Source organism: Onthophagus taurus, chromosome 6 (genome assembly GCF_036711975.1).
Source record: "Onthophagus taurus isolate NC chromosome 6, IU_Otau_3.0, whole genome shotgun sequence".
NCBI classification, from domain to species: Eukaryota; Metazoa; Arthropoda; class Insecta; order Coleoptera; family Scarabaeidae; genus Onthophagus; species Onthophagus taurus.
In genome coordinates this window covers 4,494,348-4,519,113 of record NC_091971.1, presented here as the reverse complement: position 1 = coordinate 4,519,113, position 24,766 = coordinate 4,494,348, and the positions used below count along the sequence as shown (strand labels likewise).

General features: G+C 32.6%; 1 protein-coding gene across 4 annotated transcripts in view; it reads left to right on the top strand.

Moving 5' to 3' along the window:
* LOC111414292 (netrin receptor UNC5C) overlaps positions 1-23,370 on the top strand; it is a 130,869-nt gene extending 107,499 nt beyond the window's left edge. For all 4 annotated transcript variants that reach the window (XM_023045601.2, XM_023045600.2, XM_023045602.2 and 1 more), the window contains 3 exons: positions 9,133-9,279; positions 20,959-21,210; positions 21,268-23,370. In XM_023045601.2, the coding sequence (XP_022901369.2) occupies positions 9,133-9,279; positions 20,959-21,210; positions 21,268-22,733 (1,865 nt within the window). In that variant the 3' untranslated portion in view covers positions 22,734-23,370. The remainder of the gene's footprint in view (positions 1-9,132; positions 9,280-20,958; positions 21,211-21,267) is intronic.
* Positions 23,371-24,766: the final 1,396 nt, after the last annotated feature.

Genomic DNA, 24,766 nt, shown 5'->3' with positions numbered 1-24,766 from the left:
TATATTTTTTATGTTTTAATTAAGTTATCGTTCGTTTCGGTGTTAACAGGAAATGAGACATTAATATTCTAGCGTGTCGTGGGAGTTGATTTTAACATTGAAACGTGTTTGTGTCACGATAACTTCAAATTACCAAGAATTACCTCGAAGAAAATTCGAAAAAATTGTTTTTTTGCTTTGGTTTATTTAAAAGAAGGCGTCTAAATAAATCATTGAAAAGGGTGCTCTTATAAAGGGAGTAAAGCAAACAGGGAAAATGCATTATGTAATAATATCCGCTACAAATACTCCCACTATGGATAGCTCCAGCTTTTAGATGTGTTTAATATTGAATAAGAAACATTCGGGTGGCGAAGTAACCCCACCATCTAGCATCGAACGCGCGGGTTTAATAGTTAATTAAGTTCAAGGAGCGACAATGGGAGCGAATACCTACTAGTTACTCAGATGAAGGGTTTAGGTACGGATATTAAAAGGAAATTGCAATAACCGAAACCTACATAAACTATTCCCCTACATCTAAATATCCCCCAATTTCCAATTACCCAATACAAACGTTATAACTCGTTATGTATAAGTCATTACGTAATCTAATCAGTCCATTGTAATTTATTTGGAAAAAAATAATTGACGTTTTCGACAAAGGATCGTTGACCGTTGAACAACAATTCGTGTGCGTTCAAAAATAAAAAAATTCGTTCACCTATCATTTATATTCAGCGTTTAATTGCGATTGCGTACGCGAACGACCAGTGAGTCACGTACAGCAGTAAAAAACTGGACGGAAATACCGAAAGGAAGGGATTTATAAGCAATAAACTGGACGTTACTGTTTTATGAGGCACTCATTAGGGAATATCGTAGTCGATTTAATGTTTTAAAGGGTTGGTATTTATGTAAATTTGTTTAGCATCCAGATTTATTAAGAAATGATATGTAGGTTAGATTGTAGCTTAAAAATTCTAGTTTATCATATGATATAAAAACTATAAAGATATATGATATAAAAAAAGTTTTAATGAAGAAATTGTCAAATTGATAAATCAAAAATGATACGAAATTTTCAAAAAATCATAACAATTGTATTTTCAATGATAATGATATGATATGTATGTTAAATTGTAGCTTAAAGATTCTAGTTTATTATATGATATAAAAACTATGACATAATATTATTGAAATTTCAAGGAAAAAGTTATTAAAGAAGAAAATGTTAAATTTATAAATACGAAATTTTCAAAAAATCATAACAACTGTATTTTTAATGATCATGATATGATATGCATGGTAAATTGAAGGTTAAAGATTGTAGTTTATGATATGACATAAAAGGTATAAAATAGTATTATTGATATTTCACGGAAAAAGTTATTAACGAAGAAAATGTCATGTTTATAAATCAAAATTAATATGAAATTTAAAAAAAATCAGAATAACTGTAATTTTAATGGTCATGATATGATATGTATGTTAAATTGAAGCTTAAAGATTCTAGTTTATGATGTGATATAAAAGCTATAAGGTAATATTGAAATTTTCAGGAAAAAATTATTAAAAAAGAAAATGTGAAATTTATAAGTCAAAAATGATACGAAATTTTCAAAAAATCGTAATTACTGTATTTTTAATGGTCATGATATGATATGTATGTTAAATTGAAGCTTAAAGATTCTAGTTTATGATGTGATATAAAAGGTATAAGATAATATTATTGAACTTTTAAGGAAAAAGTTATCAAAGAAGAAAATGTCAAATTTATAAATCAAAAATGATATGAAATTTTCAAAAAATCATAACAACTGCATTTTTAATGGTCAAGATATGATATGTATGTTAAATTGAAGCTTAAAGATTCTAGTTTATGATGTGATATAAAAGCTATAAGATAATATTATTGAAATTTCCAGGGAAAAAATATTAATGAAGAAATTGTCTAATTTATAAATCAAAAATGGTACGAAATTTTCAAAAAATCATAAGAACTGTGTTTTCAAGAATCATTATATGATATGTATGTTAAATTGAAGCTTAAAGCTTCTAGTTTATGATATGATATAAAAGGTATAAGATAATATTATTGAAACTTTAAAGAAAAAGTTATTAATGAAGAAACTGTCAAATTTATAAATCAAAAATGATACGAAGCTTCACAAAATCATAAGAACTGTGTTTTTAAGAATCATTATATGATATGTATGTTAAATTGAAGCTTAAAGCTTCTAGTTTATGATATGACATAAAAGGTATAAGATAATATTATTGAAATTTTAAGGAAAAAGTTATTAAAGAAGAAATTGTCTAATTTATAAATCAAAAATGATACGAAATTTTCAAAAAATCATAACAATTTTATTTTTAATGATCATGATGTGATATCTATGTTAAATTGAAGCTTAAAGATTCTAGTTTATGATATGATATTAAAGGTATAAGATAGTAGTATTGATATTTCAAGAAAAAAATTATTAAAGAAGAAAATATCAAATTTATAAATCAATAATAATACGAAATTTTTAAAAAATCAACAACTGTATTTTTATTGATCATGATATGATATGTATGTTAAATTGAAGCTTAAAGATTCTAGTTTATGATATGATATAAAAACTATAAGGTAATATTATTGAAATTTTCAGGAAAAACTTATTAAAAAAGAAATTGACAAATTATAATTGCCTATTAGCTAGTTTAAAATATGTTGATGTTATGATTTATTAAAAATTATACTTTAAGTCTTAAAGTAAAGTGATTATCTTGGATTTGAAAATAAAATAAAAAATTATCAAAGAAACCGGCAGTATAGGACCTATAAGAAGCAATTAAATTTTAAAACCGGAACAGCCCGAGAGCTTTTATAGCCGGCCGTCCTTATTAATGTTTCAGCATCATAAAACTTGTGTTCTAAGAAGTCGTCCGTTGAAACGAAAAAGAGATTCCTTTTTGCGGTCAGCGGTTTTTCCGTTCGGGTTGATAAACACCTAACTTTTAATAACTCTGTCGTAGTTGTTAACTGCAAACGACAAATTAGAACAATTTAAACGTCCCCCATTTCGCTTTGGAAACCTCGACTCGTAGCCTTTTCGTCCTTTTGCAATTCGGTGCTCAATTATCGGGCGCCGCGACGACTTATGGGTTAAATTAAAAGCGGCCGGGTCGGTTCGTGCGGGAAAAACCTCCGAGTGGAAATAAAAGATTAAAGCCCGAAAGGTAGAATGGGGCGGGCCGTTTAGTGGTCAGCTTCGTAATTTACAGTTTCCACCCTTGTACTGTTCCCTCGTAATGTACTATTTTTCGAACGGGATTCGAGTAATATATTGAACGTCGTTACGATTAAAACATTCAATTTCAATTTTACATGAAATTTCCTTGAGATTGAACCACTTCTTGTCTGACGTGCTGCACGCAATGGCTCTACAATTAATACAAGTGGCCTCTACGCGTTCGACGGTTCTTGAGAGAGTCACGATGCTCGGTTGGGTTCCGCCGCAAACTCTAGGTACTACTACGTTTAGAGGAGCACACCCTTCGGGCGAAAGAGTTTTCTTCCCCTGGATCCGAGAAGCCGTAATGACCGTTCCCGGTCCCCCGCAGGATGTCTTCGCGCCGTGCAATTTAAATTTCCAATTTATTCCGAGACTCCTGGGCGGATGGGCGCGAAGAAAAAACGCATCTCACCCGGTTTATCGCCTCGTAGACCTCGGCAAGTGCGAAATAAACTCGACCGAAATTGCGAGACGACCGAAATGTAGTGCTCACAAGTTCAACCAACTGTGGAAATTGTGCATGAAGAATGAAGGGGGATTTTTCGTAAAACGTTTTTAGAATTATCGTTGAGAAAATTTTTTAGTAAAATTGAAAATGCATGTGAAAAAATATTGATAAATTTAATTTTTCGTAATAGGTTTGGCAATTTTGAACCTCAATGACTACATACTGCTAATAGAAGACTAAATAGTTCTTTGATTTTGTTTGGAATACACCAAGTAGTGCTGGCAGAAGATTAGATACTCCTTGCAGATGACAATTTATTGCTTACAGAAGAGTAGAGGGTGCTAATTTAAGAGCAGATTCTCCACGTAGAAAGTTACTGCTTGTACAAGACTGTATATTCTTGGCAGAAAAGTAGACACAGCTCGCAGTGGGCTAGAGGTGATAGATTTAGCTTTATGTTGAAAAATGAGTTTCAGCTCTCCGATTATAGTTAAAGGCTCATTTAGGAGATTCAACAGCATATCCAGGAGGATAGTGAACCTATTAATATCTGCACTGTGTTAATTAATTATCGTACCCGACGTCATCATTGGAAGTATGCAACCAATATCACAGCGCGATTAACGCATTGTACGCCAATTGCGCTGTGATATTGGTTGCATATGATTCGGGTACGATAATTAACACACTGTATATGTATATTGCCAATATGGACTTGTCGCTGGTGTAGTAGAACTTACATTTATACAGATTAGATTTGCGTGAGGAGTAAAAGCTTTCTATATAATATAATATATATAAATAAGATATTATCCTTAAAGAATGTTTTATACAAGTTTTCTTTTATTATTATTTAAAAGATATGAAATTGAAATGTATCTTGTTTTTTAAGATATACTAGTAATTTAGTTAAAGCTCGAGTTTTACAACTAAAGTAATGCGTTGTGTAGAGAAGAGAAACCCATACAGACGTGATTTTTCTGTCGACGGTCGTCGAAAGATACGAGCTATTTCGGAATTTATAGCGGCCCGACGCCGGTTAAGTGCACAATTCAATGCGTAAATATGCCTCGTAGGACGACTCTCGGCGAGATATAAACTTATACGTCGTAAACCGGGCCGTAACGTCGCCCAAACAGCACCGTTCAAGTTCACAGATGCACGCACCGAAGTTGTTGTTACCGATTCATGATTACATGTTTATTTGAAACAGTTGCCCTGGCGTTGTTTACACTTGGACTAAGTTACGGATGTCGCTTGCGTGGGATGCAATCTGCGCCGCGTTACGTTGTTGCCGGAAGGATCTCTTTGATGACCGAATTTCGTTTTAAATTTAACTTCCCCAGTTAAGTAGACTGTCATCGGTGACATACTTATCCTTTTAACATTAATAAATTTTCTTTTTAACTTAAGAATATGAAGATGAAAGCGCTAAAGATATTTATCAACTTGTTACCTGCGGACACGTGTGACCATTTTCGTGGAAAGTACGATTTTTCATCTTTAAGAGAAGAAAAGGGTCGTTAATGAGCGGGCACGTTTCTTATATTAAGATCGCCTTAAGTGTCTAATAGTGAATGTGCGATTACCAATTTAGGTAATAGCCGGGAGTAGCGCGTGGGAAATATTGTGTTACGGGTTGGGCGGTTCTTCCTGTGTGGAGGATCCTAAAAATCATACGAAATACCGAACCATCTTCGACATAAATTCACCAACGTACCGCATATGGTGGCGGCATCGTGCATGTGTGGCCGGAGGACGCGTGAGGGTAGAACCAAGAGGCCATTACGGGAAGAGGAGAGAGGATGGTAGGGTCAAAGGTCGTTTTTCCCGACGACCGCGAATATTAGATGTGAACCGAAGGAGTAAATCTTCTCGTGAAATATTGGACGGGGAGCGGATTAAATGTTAATGAAATTTTACCTCCACGTTGGTAAAAGGATTTCTTTTTTCACCTTAAATTAAGACATAATTTTTTTAAATTTTTATATAAAAGATCGTTTTCATGTTTGTGTTATAGAGTTGTTGTTGTAGTAAAAACTTGTAAACGCCACGTCAACCATTGTAGAAACTCTCAACATACAAACTGTTTCGTGGCATAGAAACTTAGCGAGGCGTTAATAATAGTTTACTCGGTCCCAACCGGCACATCTCAACTATTCAATCTATTTAAAGCACCTAGACGGCGAGCACCTCGCGAATTCCAAACTATTGTTCGCGTCGAATAATTATGCAAAATATAAATTCCCTAATACGTATGACAGCGCCACGCTCTCGTATCTACATTGTTATTCATATCGCCCATAGCGACGCGAAGCGGTCTCTCTGCAAACCTGCCAGAGGCACTTCCGGTGTAATAATTTCATCAACTGAACCCGACTAATGCAACTATAGAAAATCCACTCTTACATTTAAAAGATTAAAAGAACCCTTTTATTTCTGATTTTTCTTTGTAACTCTCTGAAAAATATGGTCGAACACCAGTCGTTATTTTTAATCTGACTTCGGGACGACTTTAACGACCAAAAAAGAATCTTCCCGACCACAATTATCCTTTCAGATAGTTCCCGTCTATCTCGTATTTTGTAATGCATTAATGCGTTTGTGTTGTTTTCTCGTTCTCCGATAACGCCGCAGCCGCAATCTTAACAGCTTTATTACTAATTTCAACTTGTCGATATGGTTTATTACTGAAATTGGACCAAGTATACAGTGTTGAACAAAAAGTGAAACAACAAAAATATGTACCTAGAATGACCTAGAACTAGAATTATTCAGGTTTAGCCGTCTTGAGAGACGTGCGTCTAAATCCGAATATATCTAGTTCTAGGTCTAGTGTTAGTTCTAATTTTACATTAACACTATCACTAGAACTAACACAAAACCTAGAACTAGAATCATTCGGGTTTAGCCGTTTTGAGAGACGTGCGGCTAAACCAGAATATTTCTAGTTCTAGGTCTAGTGTTAGTTCTAGGTTTACACTAGAACTAACACAAGACCTGGAACTAGAATCATTCAGGTTTAGCCGTCTTGAGAGACGTGCGGCTAAATCCGAATGTTTCTAGTTCTAGGTCTAACGTTAATTCTAGTGATAATGGTGGTAGCGCTAATTAGTATAAGATATCAATATGCTGCATATTTTTATTGTACTAAAACTAGAACTAACACTAGACCTAGAACTAGAATCATTCAGATTTAGCCGTCTTGAGAGACGTGCGGCTAAATCCGAATGTTTCTAGTTCTAGGTCTAACGTTAATTCTAGTGATAATGGTGGTAGCGCTAATTAGTATAAGATATCAATATGCTGCATATTTTTATTGTACTAAAACTAGAACTAACACTAGACCTAGAACTAGAATCATTCAGATTTAGCCGTCTTGAGAGACGTGCGGCTAAATCCGAATGTTTCTAGTTCTAGGTCTAACGTTAATTCTAGTGATAATGGTGGTAGCGCTAATTAGTATAAGATATCAATATGCTGCATATTTTTATTGTACTAAAACTAGAACTAACACTAGACCTAGAACTAGAATCATTCAGATTTAGCCGTCTTGAGAGACGTGCGGCTAAATCTGAATGTTTCTAGTTCTAGGTCTAGTGTTAGTTCTAATTTTTCATTAACACTATCACCAGAACTAACACAAAACCTAGAACTAGAATCATTCAGGTTTAGCCGTCTTGAGAGACGTGCGGCTAAATCCGAATGTTTCTAGTTCTAGGTCTAGTGTTAGTTCTAATTTTGCATTAACACTATCACTAGAACTAATACAAGACCTAGAATTAGAATCATTCAGGTTTAGCCGTCTTAAGAGACGTGCGGCTAAATCAGAATGTTTCTAGTTCTAGGTCTAGTGTTAGTTCTAGTTTTACACCATCACTAGAACCAACACAAGACCTAGAACTAGAATCATTCGGGTTTAGCCGTCTTGAGAGACGTGCGGCTAAATCCAAATGTTTCTAATTTTTAGTCTAGTGTTAGTTCTAGTTTTAAAAGTTCTTTAGCACTAGATTGTGGTAAATTTTTATTGAACGAAAAGTAGAACTAACACCAGAGCTAAAACGAAAATATTCTGGATTTTATGTAACTATGATTACTGCATTCATATATTGTGAGTTTTATGAAATTGCCGATCACGCTGACTTTTTGGCGGACACTGTATATGAGGAGAACCCAAATATCATTTGTAAATTTAATAGATTTAATAGATCTAATTACCTCTCAACTATAAATTTAGTGTCTCTATTTCTGATGTTATATAAAAGTGGTTCTTCACGTTATCGTATTTTTATGTCCTGTTGCTTTCAAACGTTATCATACATCTGTTCATAGTTATTATTATTGCTTCTTGAGTTCTTTCCCACGTCGCGTCGCTTCGCATCGCATCGATAGAAAAATAATCTAATTTTTTTTCGTGACCAGATTTAAGTAACATTAAACTTAAAGGCGGATGTAGACATTTGTCAATAAAGAGGGTTGGATCCTCACACTTTAAGGGGGATTTTACTACCAAGTTCTATGTACTTTGTCGCACGTGACAGTTTTGATCCAATTTCCTTAAAAGCAAACCCTCTTTGCCAAGTTTAAAACAAACTGGACAAAAACATATTAAGACTGTAAAAAAAATATATAAATTGAATTGTTTAATAAGTAGATTATCTAAGTTGATGAGTTGTTGTATATGTTGTATTGAAGGTGTTAAGTGATTTCTAAGCCGAACAAGATGCTTTTGTAAATGGTAACGGGAGCGGGTCAAATCTGTAATCCAGATTAGGACCGCGTCTCAATTAGGGGTTTAACCCCGTATTGGTCGCGAAGGGTTCTATTTGCAGTCGCCACACGGCTGTTAAGCCCTTTCTACCGGAAGTAATATCACACTCCAAATTCAATAGGAATTAATTCTGTTAATAAAAGTAAATAACTAATTCATTTTCAAAAATTTAAATAAAAATTATTAAAAGTTAAATAGTTTGGACAATTGCCCAGTTGCCCAAAGGTAATTTGCGTAGAGAAATGGGTTTAGCTACCGCTAATATAAACTACTCTAGACCAACTGCGGCTGTAGTAACAACTACATCTGCGTCTGCATACGGGGCAATATGAGTAATGTGGGTAATTTTCGCGGAGCACAGTCGGTTCGTGGTGTATTTGCGAAGCCCCGCCAGCTAACCGTGTCTAGGGATTTATGAATATTATATACGCAAACCCAGCCTGTCTGTTAAAGTCAACAGACGGAGTACCAGCCAATTCCGAGCTAGTTCCGCTTAGATACGTCAAAAAGACGAGCGCGCGCGATTGAGGAATTAAAGTTTCAGCAGAACAATCTCACGACTGTAAAGCCCCCATACCGCGTTTCAATTGTACTTTGATTGAAAACGATAATCTATCGTCTCATTTTGCATATTTTTGTTTTCGTTGCAGCGAACTTGGCGAACACGCAGACGGACCTCGCCCTCTACATCGGCCTCACCCTCGCAGTCTTCTTGGTTACGTTGCTCTCTTTCCTGCTGCTGAGGGCATGGCGGAAGAAGGGGCAACATCAATCTTTGTACAACATGACAGCCAACGGTAGGTACCCTTCGATATGCCCTCCGAAATAAGGTTCATTAATTTTGATCTATGGCTTGGCGTATAATGAAGCGTTAGTTTTTTTCCTACCCGCGCCGCTGGGAAACTTGTTTTATTACGACGCCGACCGAGTTTTATAGGTCGACGGACAGTGCATCGTAAAAGACGGCGTTTACTACTAGAAATCGATATAAAACACTGAAAAATAAATAATATTTGTGTTTATTGGATCTCAAACAGCTAAGTAATAAAATTTGAGAAATATCATTTCTAATTTCCGTTATTTAATTGTTAATAAACTGCGATTTTTCAATATTAAGGACTTTAATAGTCATGTACAAGATAAATATGAGAGATTGTCCAATTATAATAAGTAAGCCTATTTATTATTATGCAGGAATAATGGATTTAGTGGGGTGGAAATTTAAGCACCTTAAAATTGCTGACATCTTCAAAACCACGAAACCCTCCTCGTTGAGCAATGCCACCTCCTTGAAAAGGTGATCTACTTCAAAGCTTTTAGAGTCTATTGGCACAAATATTGCCAGATGTACAGGGTGGTTCAAATTTTACATGTCTCGATCTCTTTTTTAAATGTGCAATTATCTTGGTTATTATTATAGGTGGAGTATTATAATTAAGACATTATATAGACACTTTTTTATAGAGAATTTTTTCGGTTTTAGATTTTAGATATTATGACTATATTCGCCTTTTTAAAAGGAAACAACCACTTATTCGCTTATTAAATTCGTTATTTTTTTCTGATTACAAAAATATGGGGTTCGACAGGTCTATTTCTTATTATTTTGGAATAAAGCTAAAAATAAACTTTTTTTTAGTGTCGTCAAAGAAATTAAATTTACAGTTTCCTGTAAATTATGGTACTATAAAAATTATTCTACTAAAAATTGATATAAAATTAACTTTATTTTCTAATATGTAACATTCTAATGTTAAACTTTTCGTAATCCATCTTAAAAAACAGGATTTTTAATTTAACTTCAGAAAATTTTTGAATACAAACTAATGTTGCTGTTTATTTGAATTTAAAAAAAATATATATGTGAGCGCCATCTATCAATAATTTGTTAAGTCATTTAATAATAATATTAAATATTAATAAAAAATGTGAAATAATGTAATTTATTCCAATTTTTGTGTAAAACAAATATAAATTAAATAGTTCAACAAATGTATTAAATTTGTTTCAAATATTAGAAATATATTTTCTTAATTTTTAGTTGTAATTTACAGGAAACTGTAAATTGAATTTCTTTGACGACACCAAAAAAATGTTTATTTTTAGCTTTATTCTAAAACAATAAGAAATAGACCTGTCAAACCCTATATTTTTGTAATCAGAAAAAAAATAACGAATATAATAAGCGAATAATCAGTGGTTGTTTCCATTTAAAAAAATGAAAATTGTCATGATATCTCAAAATTTAAAACAGAAAAATTTTTTTTGACTACGTCATCAAAGTTTCTGTAAAAAAGTGTCCATATAATGTCAAATATTATATAATATATAGTATTATATGTAGTTTTAATACTCCACCTATATATATTTCTTATTGTTTTAGAATAAAGCTAAAAATAAACTTTTTTTTAGTGTCGTCGAAGAAATTAAATTTACAGTATCCTGTAAATTACGGTACTATAACTAAAAATTAAAAAAAAACATATTTCTGCAATCCAAAACAATGCAATCCATTAAATATTTCCGTATTAACAGTTGGTGTAATAAATATAATTATTTGTTTTTAAATACCAGAAAAATAATACCCCGTAATTTAAATACCGCCCCGTAATTTACAGGAAACTGTAAATTTCATTTCTTCGACGACACTAAGTAGATTTCGGCAGCAATTAAAAGTTTTATAAAAAAAGTTTATTTTTAGATTTATTCTAAAATAATAAGAAATACACCTATCGAACCCTATATTTTTGTAATCAGAAAAAAATAACGAATTTAATAAGCAAATAATCAGCGGATGTTTCAATTTAAAAAAACGAAAATTGTCATAATATCTCAAAATCTAAAACCGAAAAAAATTTTTTAACTACGTCCTCTAATTCTCTGTAAAAAAGTGTCCATATAATGTCTTAGTTATATTACTCCACCTATAATAATAACCAAGATAATTGCACTTGCTGGTTACGATATTTTCAATTTTAGCCATTTTAATCAAGACATGTAAGCTACTTTTTTTCTAAATAGTTTCCGAGATAGCCTATTCGGACATCGAATTTGAACCAGCCTGTACAATGAGGAACAAACAATCTAGATTATTCAGCTTCATATCTTGACCCAATTTATTGTAACCAAAGATAGCTTTCAATATTCGACTGGTCTTGGAAATATTAGTTGTGTCATAAACAGAATCAACTGTGAGGATGAGTTTTTGGTAGTTCCTAGTTTTTGGTGACTCTATTTTCTTCTGACTAATTAAAGGTCTTGGTCACCTGACTCAACTATATGGTAATAATGTAAGCAGGAGAAGCTCTTCAGTCTTCACATTTGGGTTTAGTAAAAAAGCACAGAATACAAAGTACTATTTTGTATTAATATTATTAATAAACTACTTCCCTAGTAATAAAACACACGATTTATTTGAAAATTACATAAAACAAAATTTAAAGTGATTCAATCTGAATATTAATCGGCAAATCGAAGTTTACTTGGATTAAAACGTCGATGGATTGACGGCAAATTTCGGTACCATTATGTTGATAGGATGTAAACCAAACATTGGAAGGCAAACACGATTGTTATCGCATATATACCGCGTTGTAATTACGACTGATGGTTCTGCCGTTCAATTTCGACCACCAGAAGCTAGAGGTTCTCGTTGTCTGCGCTATTTGCGGAATAAATTAAATGTGCCCGATTCATCCATGTCTGGTTTGTTTTTTCTTTCTTTTTTTCGATTAAACCCTAATAGGATTCTCCATGGTACCGCCTCACTTCAGTTTTAATTGAGTGTCAGATACAAATAATCCTCATTAGTGATTTTTTTTTATCAACAGACTTATTTAAGAGATAAAAATGTAATTATATTTTTTCAAAGCGTTTTGTATATAATCTGACGTGTGGGTTGTATTGTGACCACCTCTGGAGTGTATCCGTTTCAATCTTTCAATTACCGTCCTCATGCATTTCCAAGCAGCACGCTTATTGATTCCGGGCAAGGCGAATTAGCAAGAAGGCCGCGGCAGTGCCATCTGGCGTCTCAAGAAGGGGTCCTTGTTTGTCCTCTCCCGGCCCCACAACGCAATAAATTAAGTGCACGACAAACGGTTCTCGGTAACGTTTAAGGGCGACGTTATGGAGAGAGGCCGGCCTCATAGGTATGTGTGTTTGTGGCCATTAATATTGATATTCCTCCAACCTCAACCATATACATTTACCATGCAAATGTAAATCAAACCATAAAGAGATAAAATCATAAAAGTACTACGTTTTAAAACTCGAATTACTTTATAACCTGAGTCTACATAGAAATAAATTTCATTACGTGGAAATGAAATTGGGACAAAAGAGTTTTAAATTTTGTACGCCCACACGTGCGTTCTGTAATTAAAATTTACGATAGCAGATAAGTCGTCGTGCCGCAGGAAATGTCGCCGGTCCTTTAATTGGGCAAGGATAAACAAATGTTCCTCATCGTCTTGGGATTCTTGCGAGGACCACCGCTGCGGGTAATTGAGTCATTCGCCGGAGTTAAGCGGATGCCGGAGCAGTTTACGTCTCGGATAACAAGGCTAACCAACTGCTGACCTGTCGACCCGTCGAATGTAAAGTCGCTTTTTTAATGCCCAGGCCGGTTTGATTGGCTGATAGGAGTCCGGTTACGCGAATTTCACGGTTCAACCCATATGTACGACGACGATTGTCGAGTGCGTGATATCGACCAGTACATAAAAAAGTAATCCAATTTATTTGAAAAATTTTACATGAAGAGGACATAACATAAAACATATTATCTCTTTCAAAACTGATAGAAACAAGTTATGGATTGATTTATGTTAACTCATACCTAGGATTTAGACATCTGAAAACTTTTAGAAAGCATTTGATAATTAATTGACACCTTTGTGAATTCTCCAAATATATGACAGAAGCTAAGAAAGACATGAAAGCAAGAAAAACAAGAAGAGCTAAGTAATTATTAAAACTAGAACTAACACTAGACCTAGAACTAGAAAGTTTCGGGTTTAGGCGTGCGTCTGAAGACCCGAATGTTTCTAGTTCTACGTCTAGTGTTAGTTCTAGGTTTACACTAGAACTAACACAAGACCTGGAACTAGAATCATTCGGGTTTAGCCGTCTTGAGAGACGTGCGGCTAAATCCGAATGATTCTAGTTCCAGGTCTGGTATTAGTTCGAATTTTACACTAGCACTATCACTAGAACTAATACAAGATCTAGAACTAGAATCATTCGGGTTTAGCCGTCTTGAGAGACGTGCGGCTAAATCCGAATGTTTCTAGTTCTAGTAAAAATCTTTTGCAAAACTTATAGAAACAAGTTATTGACAACATGGATTGATTTATGTTAACTTATACCCAGGATTTGGACATCTGAACATTTTTAAAAATTATTTGATAATTAATTGACACCTTTGTGAATTCTCCAAATAGATGACAGAAGCTAAGAAAGACAAGAAAGCAAGAAAAACAAGAAGCGCTGAATAACACTTAAAACTAGAACTAACCTTATTAGCCATAAATATTTAATTACGACAATTATATGAGATTTTCGTAGTTTTAGAGGAAAAGATGCTTGTGTAATCAACTGATAGATGAATATTATACATTACTGCATAGAGCAGAAAATTTTCTATCTATTTTATATGATCCCGGAGTTTTGTATGTGTCATATAAGAAGGTTGTAAAGCCGCAAATATTTAAATACGACAATTATATGATGTTGAGAGGTTTTATAATTTTTAAGCTGCTACAAACAATTAAAATCAAATATAAAAATAAATTGTCCAAAACTGAAACACATGGTTTGAGTTTGTCTACGCGTCCTAATTAATATTAAAAATGAAGTCTATGAGCGTTGAAAAAGAGATACGCGACGTGACATATGGTTGTCGGAAGGGTTACAAGGAGACGTTGTCGGCAAATGTGTGAGAAAAACCCATTTATTCAGTGTGCGTCTTTGTTCCAAATCCGGCGGCGACGGGCATCCAATAAAGACCAAAAAGCGAAACTCACAGGAAACGCGCCAGTAATAAATAACACGGGCAATTAGCAACTCGCGGGCACCCAGCTCATTAATACGCGGGATGAAAATCTCACGTGACGAATGAACTTTGCCGCGTGATTAGTCACGTACCGTACGATTTATCATGTCTTTTAGGGGGCGAACATTTCACCCCCTTAAAATCAGACGGCTTCATCTAAAATGTATTTCTGTACGTTCGGAATTTACTATTAGAACTTGTTAGAAACTCTTCTTAAATTCCAAATAAATTCCGAAACGAACAACCGGGGGGTTACGTTCGTTTTTAGACAGTTTGAGATTAATGATTTTCATGGGGACCAAGTCGTATTTACCTACTCTAAACATCGAGTCTCTTTTTTCCAACTTGGAAATCTTCAAGTTAAAGTTCACGAAACTTGTTTGAGAGTTTGAGTCGTATCCTATTTTAAAACACCTTCAGTTAGATCTGGCCTGATATACGACCGTCGAGGTTGAAGTGTCAGGCATAAACTAGCCTAATTACAGAATGAAATTTCAGTTTCCCAAAATATACGTCTTGCTCAACTGACAAGTTTATGGTCGTTTCCTTTCGATTTTCATTCACACGTAATATTTGGTTTCTTATAATCATCTCAACACATTTAAACTGAAAAAATTTTAGAATATTAATGGTTGTTCCATTATTAAAACTCCAAGACCATATAGAATCGATAGGAAATTTTCTGATCTACACGGTGGTATATAATATTCATCAATCATTTGATTTTACAAGGATCTTTTCCTCTAATACTACATAAACCTCATAGAATGGTCATATTTAAATGTTTATGGCTTTTTAACTTTCTTATATGATATGGATAAAAGTCCAAGACCATACAGAATCGACAGGAAATTTTCTGCTCTACGCAGTAATGTATAATATTCACATATCAGTTGATTGCACAAGCATGTTTTCCTTTAAAACTACGTCAACCTCATGTAATAGTGTCTATATTAAATATTTACGGCTCATAACTTCCTTATATGATGCGACAAAACTCCAAGACCATACAGAATCGATAGGAAATTTTCTGCTCTACGCAGTAATGTATAATATTCACCTATCAGTTGATTGCACAAGCATGTTTTCCTTTAAAACTACGACAACCTCATGTAATAGTGTCTAAATTAAATATTTACGGCTCATAACTTTCTTATATGATGCGACAAAACTCCAAGACCATATAGAATCGATAAGAAATTTGCTGCTCTACACAGTGGTATATATTATTCATCAATCATTTGATTTTGCAAGTATCTTTTTCTCTAATACCACATAAACCTCATATAATGGTCATATTTAAATGTTTATGGCTTTTTAACTTTCTTATAGGATATGGATAAAAGTCCAAGACCATATAGAATCGATAGGAAATTTTCTGCTCTACGCAGTAATGTATAATATTCATCCATCAGTTGATTGCACAAGCATATTTTCCTCTAAAACTACGAAAACCTCATATAATTGTCGTACTTAACTATTTACGGCTTATAACTTTCTTATATAATACGGCAAAACTTCAAGACCATATAAAATCGATAGGAAATTTTCTGCTCTATGCAGTAATGTATAATATTCACGTATCAGTTGATTACACAAGCATCTTTTCCTTTAAAACTACAACAACCTCATGTAATAGTGTCTTAATTAAAAATTTACGGCTTATAACTTTCTTATATGATGCGACAAAACTCCAAGACCATATAGAATCGATAGGAAATTTTCTGCTCTACACAGTGGTATATATTATTCATCAATCATTTGATTTTGCAAGTATCTTTTTCTCTAATACCACATAAACCTCATATAATGGTCATATTTAAATGTTTATGGCTTTTTAACTTTCTTATAGGATATGGATAAAAGTCCAAGACCATATAGAATCGATAGGAAATTTTCTGCTCTACGCAGTAATGTATAATATTCATCTATCAGTTGATTGCACAAGCATATTTTCCTCTAAAACTACGAAAACCTCATATAATTGTCGTACTTAACTGTTTATGGCTTATAACTTTCTTATATGATGCGACAAAACTCCAAGACCATGTAGAATCGATAGATAATTTTCTGCTTTATGCAGTAATGTATAATATTCACCTATCAGTTGATTGCACAAGCATCTTTTCCTTTAAAACTACGACAGCCTCATGTAATAGTGTCTAAATTAAATATTTACGGCTCATAACTTCCTTATATGATGCGACAAAACTCCAAGACCATACAGAATCGATAGGAAATTTTCTGCTCTACGCAGTAGTGTATAATATTCATCTATCAGTTGATTGCACAAGCATATTTTCCTGTAAAACTACGAAAACCTCATATAATGGTCATATTTAAATGTTTATGGCTTTTTAACTTTCTTATAGGATATGGATAAAAGTCCAAGACCATATAGAATCGATAGGAAATTTTCTGCTCTACGCAGTAATGTATAATATTCATCTATCAGTTGATTGCACAAGCATATTTTCCTCTAAAACTACGAAAACCTCATATAATTGTCGTACTTAACTATTTACGGCTTATAACTTTCTTATATAATACGGCAAAACTTCAAGACCATATAAAATCGATAGGAAATTTTCTGCTCTATGCAGTAATGTATAATATTCACGTATCAGTTGATTACACAAGCATCTTTTCCTTTAAAACTACAACAACCTCATGTAATAGTGTCTTAATTAAATATTTACGGCTTATAACTTTCTTATATGATGCGACAAAACTCCAAAACCATATAGAATCGATAGGAAATTTTCTGCTCTACGCAGTAGTGTATAATATGCATCTATCAGTAGATTGCACAAGCATATTTTCCTCTAAAACTACGAATACCTCATATAATTGTCGTACTTAACTGTTTATGGCTTATAACTTTCTTATATGATGCGACAAAACTCCAAGACCATATAGAATCGATAGAAAATTTTCTGCTCTATGCAGTAATGTATAATATTCATCTATCAGTAGATTGCACAAGCATATTTTCCTCTAAAACTACGAATACATCATATAATTGTCGTACTTAACTGTTTATGGCTTATAACTTTCTTATATGATGCGACAAAACTCCAAGACCATATAGAATCGATAGAAAATTTTCTGCTCTATGCAGTAATGTATAATATTCATCTATCAGTAGATTGCACAAGCATATTTTCCTCTAAAACTACGAAAACCTCATATAATTGTCGTACTTAACTATTTACGGCTTATAACTTTCTTATATAATACGGCAAAACTTCAAGACCATATAAAATCGATAGGAAATTTTCTGCTCTATGCAGTAATGTATAATATTCACCTATCAGTTGATTGCACAAGCATCTTTTCCTTTAAAACTACGACAGCCTCATGTAATAGTGTCTAAATTAAATATTTACGGCTCATAACTTCCTTATATGATGCGACAAAACTCCAAGACCATACAGAATCGATAGGAAATTTTCTGCTCTACGCAGTAGTGTATAATATTCATCTATCGGTTGATTGCACAAGCATATTTTCCTGTAAAACTACGAAAACCTCATATAATTGTCGTACTTAATTATTTACGGCTTATAACTTTCTTATGTAATACGGCAAAACTCCAAGACCATATAGAATCGATTGGAAATTTTCTGCTCTACGCAGTAATGTATAATATTCACCTATCAGTTGATTGCACAAGCATCTTTTCCTTTAAAACTACGACAACCTCATGTAATAATGTCTTAATTAAATATTTACGGCTCATAGCTTTCTTATATGATACGTACAAAACTACGAGACCATATAGAATCGATAGGAAATTTTCTGCTCTACACGGTGGTATATAATATTCATCGATCATTTGATTTCACAAGCATCCTTTCCTCTAATACTACATAAAACTCATATAATGGTCATATTTAAATATTTATGGCTTTTTAACTTTCTTATATGATATGGATAAAAGTCCAAGACCATATAGAATCGATAGGAAATTTTCTGCTCTACGCAGTAACGTATAATATTCATCAATCAGTTGATTGCACAAATACCTTTTCCTCTAAAACTACGAAAACCTCATATAATTGTCGTACTTAACTATTTACGGCTTATAACTTTCTTATGTAATACGGCAAAACTCCAAGACCATATAAAATCGATAGGAAATTTTCTGGTCTACGCAGTAACGTATAATATTCATCAATCAGTTGATTGCACAAATACCTTTTCCTCTAAAACTACGAAAACCTCATATAATTGTCGTACTTAACTATTTACGGCTTATAACTTTCTTATGTAATACGGCAAAACTCCAAGACCATATAAAATCGTTAGGAAATTTTCTGCTCTATGCAGTAATCTATAATATTCATCTATCAGTTGATTGCACAAGCATATTTTCCTCTAAAATTACGAAAACCTCATATAATTGTCGTACTTAACCATTTACGGCTTATAACTTTCTTATGTAATACGGCAAAACTCCAAGAGCATATAAAATCGATAGGAAATTTTCTGCTCTATGCAGTAATGTATAATATTCATCTATCAGTTGATTGCACAAGCATATTTTCCTCTAAAACTACGAAAACCTCATATAATTGTCGTACTTAACTATTTACGGCTTATAACTTTCTTATGTAATACGACAAAACTCCAAGACCATATAAAATCGATAGGAAATTTTCTGCTCTATGCAGTAATCTATAATATTCATCTATCAGTAAATTGCACAAGCATATTTTCCTCTAAAACTACGAATACCTCATATAATTGTCGTACTTAACTGTTTATGGCTTATAACTTTCTTATATGATGCGACAAAACTCCAAGACCATATAGAATCGATAGAAAATTTTCTGCTTTATGCAGTAATCTATAATATCCATCTATCAGTAGATTGCATAAGCATATTTTCCTCTAAAACTACGAATACCTCATATAATTGTCGTACTTAACTGTTTATGGCTTATAACTTTCTTATATGATGCGACAAAACTCCAAGACCATATAGAATCGATAGAAAATTTTCTGCTCTATGCAGTAATGTATAATATTCATCTATCAGTAGATTGCACAAGCATATTTTCCTCTAAAACTACGAATACGTCATATAATTGTCGTACTTAACTGTTTATGGCTTATAACTTTCTTATATGATGCGACAAAACTCCAAGACCATGTAGAATCGATAGATAATTTTCTGCTTTATGCAGTAATGTATAATATTCACCTATCAGTTGATTGCACAAGCATCTTTTCCTTTAAAACTACGACAGCCTCATGTAATAGTGTCTAAATTAAATATTTACGGCTCATAACTTCCTTATATGATGCGACAAAACTCCAAGACCATACAGAATCGATAGGAAATTTTCTGCTCTACGCAGTAGTGTATAATATTCATCTATCAGTTGATTGCACAAGCATATTTTCCTGTAAAACTACGAAAACTTCATATAATTGTCGTACTTAACTGTTTATGGCTTATAACTTTCTTATATGATGCGACAAAACTCCAAGACCATATAGAATCGATAGAAAATTTTCTGCTCTATGCAGTAATGTATAATATTCACGTATTAGTTGATTACACAAGCATCTTTTCCTTTAAAACTACGACAACCTCATGTCATAGTGTCTTAATTCAATATTTACGGCTCATATCTTCCTTATATGATGCGACAAAACTCCAAGACCATATAGAATCGATAGGAAATTTTCTGCTCTACACGATGGTATATAACATTCATCAATCATTTGTTTTTAGAAGGATCTTTTCCTTTAATACTACATAAACCTCATATAATGGTCATATTTAAATGTTTATGGCTTTTTAACTTTCTTATATGATATGGATAAAAGTCCAAGATCATATAGAATCGATAGGAAATTTTCTGCTCTACCCAGTAGTATATCATATTAATCGATTACTTCATTGCACAAGCACCTATTTAAATATTTACGAGGTTATAATTTTCTTATATGATATGGACAAAACTCCAGTAATCATATAGAGTCACTAGGAAATATGCTTTTTAGTGGTATATTTAATATGCAGTTATCTCCAAAAATAACGAATTAAATATGTGGAAAAACAAGTTTGTTACTTAATTACAGAATATGTTTTGTGTTATAAAGTTTAAGAAAAAGTTTTAAATTAATTTAATTAGCGGTTTATTCCAAAACTATTTTCGAGTGTCCGGGTAACTCCAAGAACTCCCCAATATTTGTTTAAGACGTTATAGTCCCGTGGGAAACGCCGCAGCCATCCGAAGAATTTTTGATGCGGCTTTATAAATTTGTTGAAGGAAGTATCGGTTTCATAAGTACCACGCCTTCGCCTCCACCCACCTTTAAAACTTCTTTTTAACCCCGACATTCACTTCTCACAGAATTAAATTTTTTATTATGTCCAAAAATATTAATATGTTGTTATTTTTAGATTATCACCCAGAATTTTTCCCGGAACACGATAAGAAATCGCTCGCTTTACAACCGGATCTAACACAAACGGTTCCACCTTGTTACGAATATCCATACCCAGCATCTTCAGTAACGAGATCGGTATCGGAACATCATTATGATGTGCCTCATTTAGCTTCTGGAAGTGATATCCAAATGTCTCCTGCTACAAGTTCTACTTTGGAGTCATCAAGCGGAAAAAGAAGTCAGCTAAGTGGGTTTACTAATAATTGTAAGATTTTTTGTAATGTATAAATTAATTTTTTAATAATTTCATTTTTAATTTTAGCTGACTCCACCTATGAAGTAGCAACCGAATCTGTAACTTTACCACTACCATCCCTACCAACAGCTTACGCTGTGAGTCCTGCTACGAGTGGAACCTACACTGTAGCGACCGTAACATCAGCAGGAACGCATTTGAACCTCCCCGGGAATGAAATAAGCCTTTTAATACCAGAGGGCGCCGTTGGAAGAGGGCGAAAATCGGAGCTGTTCCTATCGATTTTAAACGAAGACTGTTTCCGACCTAGAGTAGCGGAAACTGTAACCCAACTAAGCCCCGTAATTTCCTGCGGGCCAAATATTTCCCTAAATAAATCCGTAATCATAAAAATCCCCCATTGTGCGGATTTATCTCGAAATAACTGGTCCATAATCGTTTTGCAAAGTGATTGCAGCGATTCCCAGTGGCAAACGGCGGTAACTTTAGGGCAAGAAACCATCAACACAGAGCTTTTCTGCCAATTAGACCGAGATAAAGTCTATCTTGTTACCGATACCTTATCCAGATTTGTTATAGTTGGGCATTCCGTGAACGGATACGCAACAAAACGCTTAAAATTAGCCGTTTTTGCCCCTAAACTATGTACACAATCCTGCATGGATTACAACGTAAGAGTTTACGTTTTAGAGGACACCGAAAGCTCCATGGAGACCGTTTTTAGCCAAGAAAAGCGACTCGGGGGTTACTTACTCGAAGAACCTAAGTCAATAAACTTTCAAGACGGCGGAAACGCTTTATGTTTACATTTAGAAAACATTAGCGAAGGTTGGAAAGCCAAACCGAGTTCTAATTACCAAGAGATCCCATTTAAACATTTATGGCAAGCGAACAGCAACAGTTTGCACTGTTCGTTTTCGTTGGAGGCCATAAAAATTACGAGAATTTTAAATTTCAAAATCAGGGTAAATCAAAAATCGTCCGAACATTACCAAAACTTCGATATAACCTGCCGGGACGATACCGAAATGTCCAATCGAACCAATTCCGCTAAAACCTACAATGAACTTTTGCCAAAAGTGACGGTACAAAGTGAAACGACACGATCCGCCAACGATATGCCGCGGAGTTACAAGAATCAACCGACGAATCAAAACGAGGACCTAAGAAGTGCCAAAAACTTAGAAGCGCCAAAATTGAAAAACTTAATACTAACCAATAGAGGTGTATCAACATGTGATGATTTCGTGTTTAGATTAGATAGGAATATTCGCAAACAAATATGTCAATGTTTAGATCCCCCCACTCAAAGAGGAAACGATTGGCGCATGTTGGCTCATGCCCTCTCAGTTGATAGATACATAAATTTTTTCGCCACCAAGCCATCCCCAACCGACTGCATTTTGGATCTTTGGGAGGCTAGAAATAGACAAAGCAACGCTATGACTGAATTAGTAAGCGTTTTTAAAGATATGGAACGAATGGATGCTGTGAAAGTTATGGAAAGTATTTTAGGACCCAATTGGCTATAAAAAGCCTAAAAACGAATTAAACAAAAAAAAATTTCACTCAATTTATTAACCAATAAGTAACTTTGTTGATTCATTGTAAATATAACAATACTATTTGCCAATTACGTTATTCTTTAAAAATTACAATAATTATAAACGATATTTATACAAAAAAAGAAGAAACGAAAAAATTAAATTAAAAAAAGAATTAAATAGTTTATGTAAAAGAATTAATTGTGCAATTATGTATATTACTTGTATTACAACTTACAATGATAATTGATTAAAAAAAACAACGCTGAGTGTAAGCTGAAAAAAAAACAAAGGATTTAAAAACCGAAACTATTCACCACTTGTTAAATAAAGGCACCGAAACAAAAAAACGAAAATTGAATAATAAAATAATAATAAACGAATAAAGGTAATTCTCTTAACTCCTTGTAAACGCGAAAAAGCGGATGAGAAACGTACTAGTTTTAGTGTGTAACGAAAAGAAAGGAATCGTGGAAAATAATTGTCGAAATACTTGTAGAGTTTTATACAGAAAAAGATGAAAGAATCAAAAGTAGTTTTCTAGATATTTTAGACATGTTTTTGTACAAATCACCGGCGAAAACAAGAAGTTTAAATAAATGAGAAAAAAGGGTCGCTTTGGAGACGAATTTTTCTTTCTGTTCTACTTTACAGATGATGTACCGCGTATTTTTAGTTTATGTTCGTGTATATATAGAAAGATAAATATATATATCGACTTTTTATACAAAAAATGAAGTTTTATTTTCAAAATTTATACTAACCTTGTCCATAAATTACTAAAAACATTTAAATACCTACATTATACATGAAACAATTAATTCAAATTCAATTTTATCAACAAATATAAATAATAGAAAAAAAATTTCTTATTAAAAAAAGTGTAGCATTCGATAAGAAATCTTTTTTATTGTATTCATTTTCTTCCATTTCGTATACTTTTTGAGTTATCATCAAACACAGTCAATAGTTAAAATTAAAAATAGTTAGGTTATGTTGTGTTAGTGCAATAAATACTGATGGTAGAAAAAAACTTTTTAATTATAAAATAATCCTTGTTTAATAAGAAATATGTTTTATTAAAATCATTTTTTCCAAAATCATTTAGTTTAATAGTTATATCAATTTTTATTAACAAATTTTAAAGAAATGACAAAATTTTCAATTTTATCAATAAATATAAGAAATAGAAAAAAACTTTATTATTATAAAAGATGCAGTATTTAATAAGAAATCTTTTTTATTCTATTCATTTTTTATCATTTTGTTTAATTTCGGAGTTATCATGAAATTTAGTCGACAATTAAAATTGATAGTAGTTAGGTTATGTTGTAATACAATAATAAGTATTGATTATAGAGAAAAAATGTTTAATTATAAAATAATCCTTGTTTAATAAGAAACTTTTTTTATTAAAATCATTTTTACCAAAGTAATTTAGTTTAATAGTTATATCATTTTTTATAAAGAAACAGCCTGATTATTTTGAATTTTATCAATAAATATACGAAATAGAACAAAAATTTGTTATTATAAAAGATAGAGCATTTAATAAGAAATCTTTTTTATTATATGTATTTCTTTCCATTTCTTTTAGTTTTTGAGTTATCATGAAATATTATCGATAAATAAGATTGAAAATAGTTAGGTTATGTTGTAGTTCAACAACAAATATTAAAGATAGAGGAAAACTTTTTAATTATCAAATAATCCTTGTTTAATAAGAAACTTATTTTATTAAAATCATTTTTCCCAAAGTAATTTGATAATAGTTATATTAATTTTTATAAAGAAATTGCCCGATTATTTTGAATTTTATCAATAAATATACGAAATTAAAAAAAAGTTTCTTATTACAAAAGATAGAGCATTTAATAAGAAATCTTTTTTATTATATGTATTTTTTTCCATTTCTTTTAGTTTTTGAGTTATCATGAAATATTGTCGATAAATAAGATTGAAAATAGTTAGGTTATGTTGTAGTTCAACAACAAATATTAAAGATAGAGGAAAACTTTTTA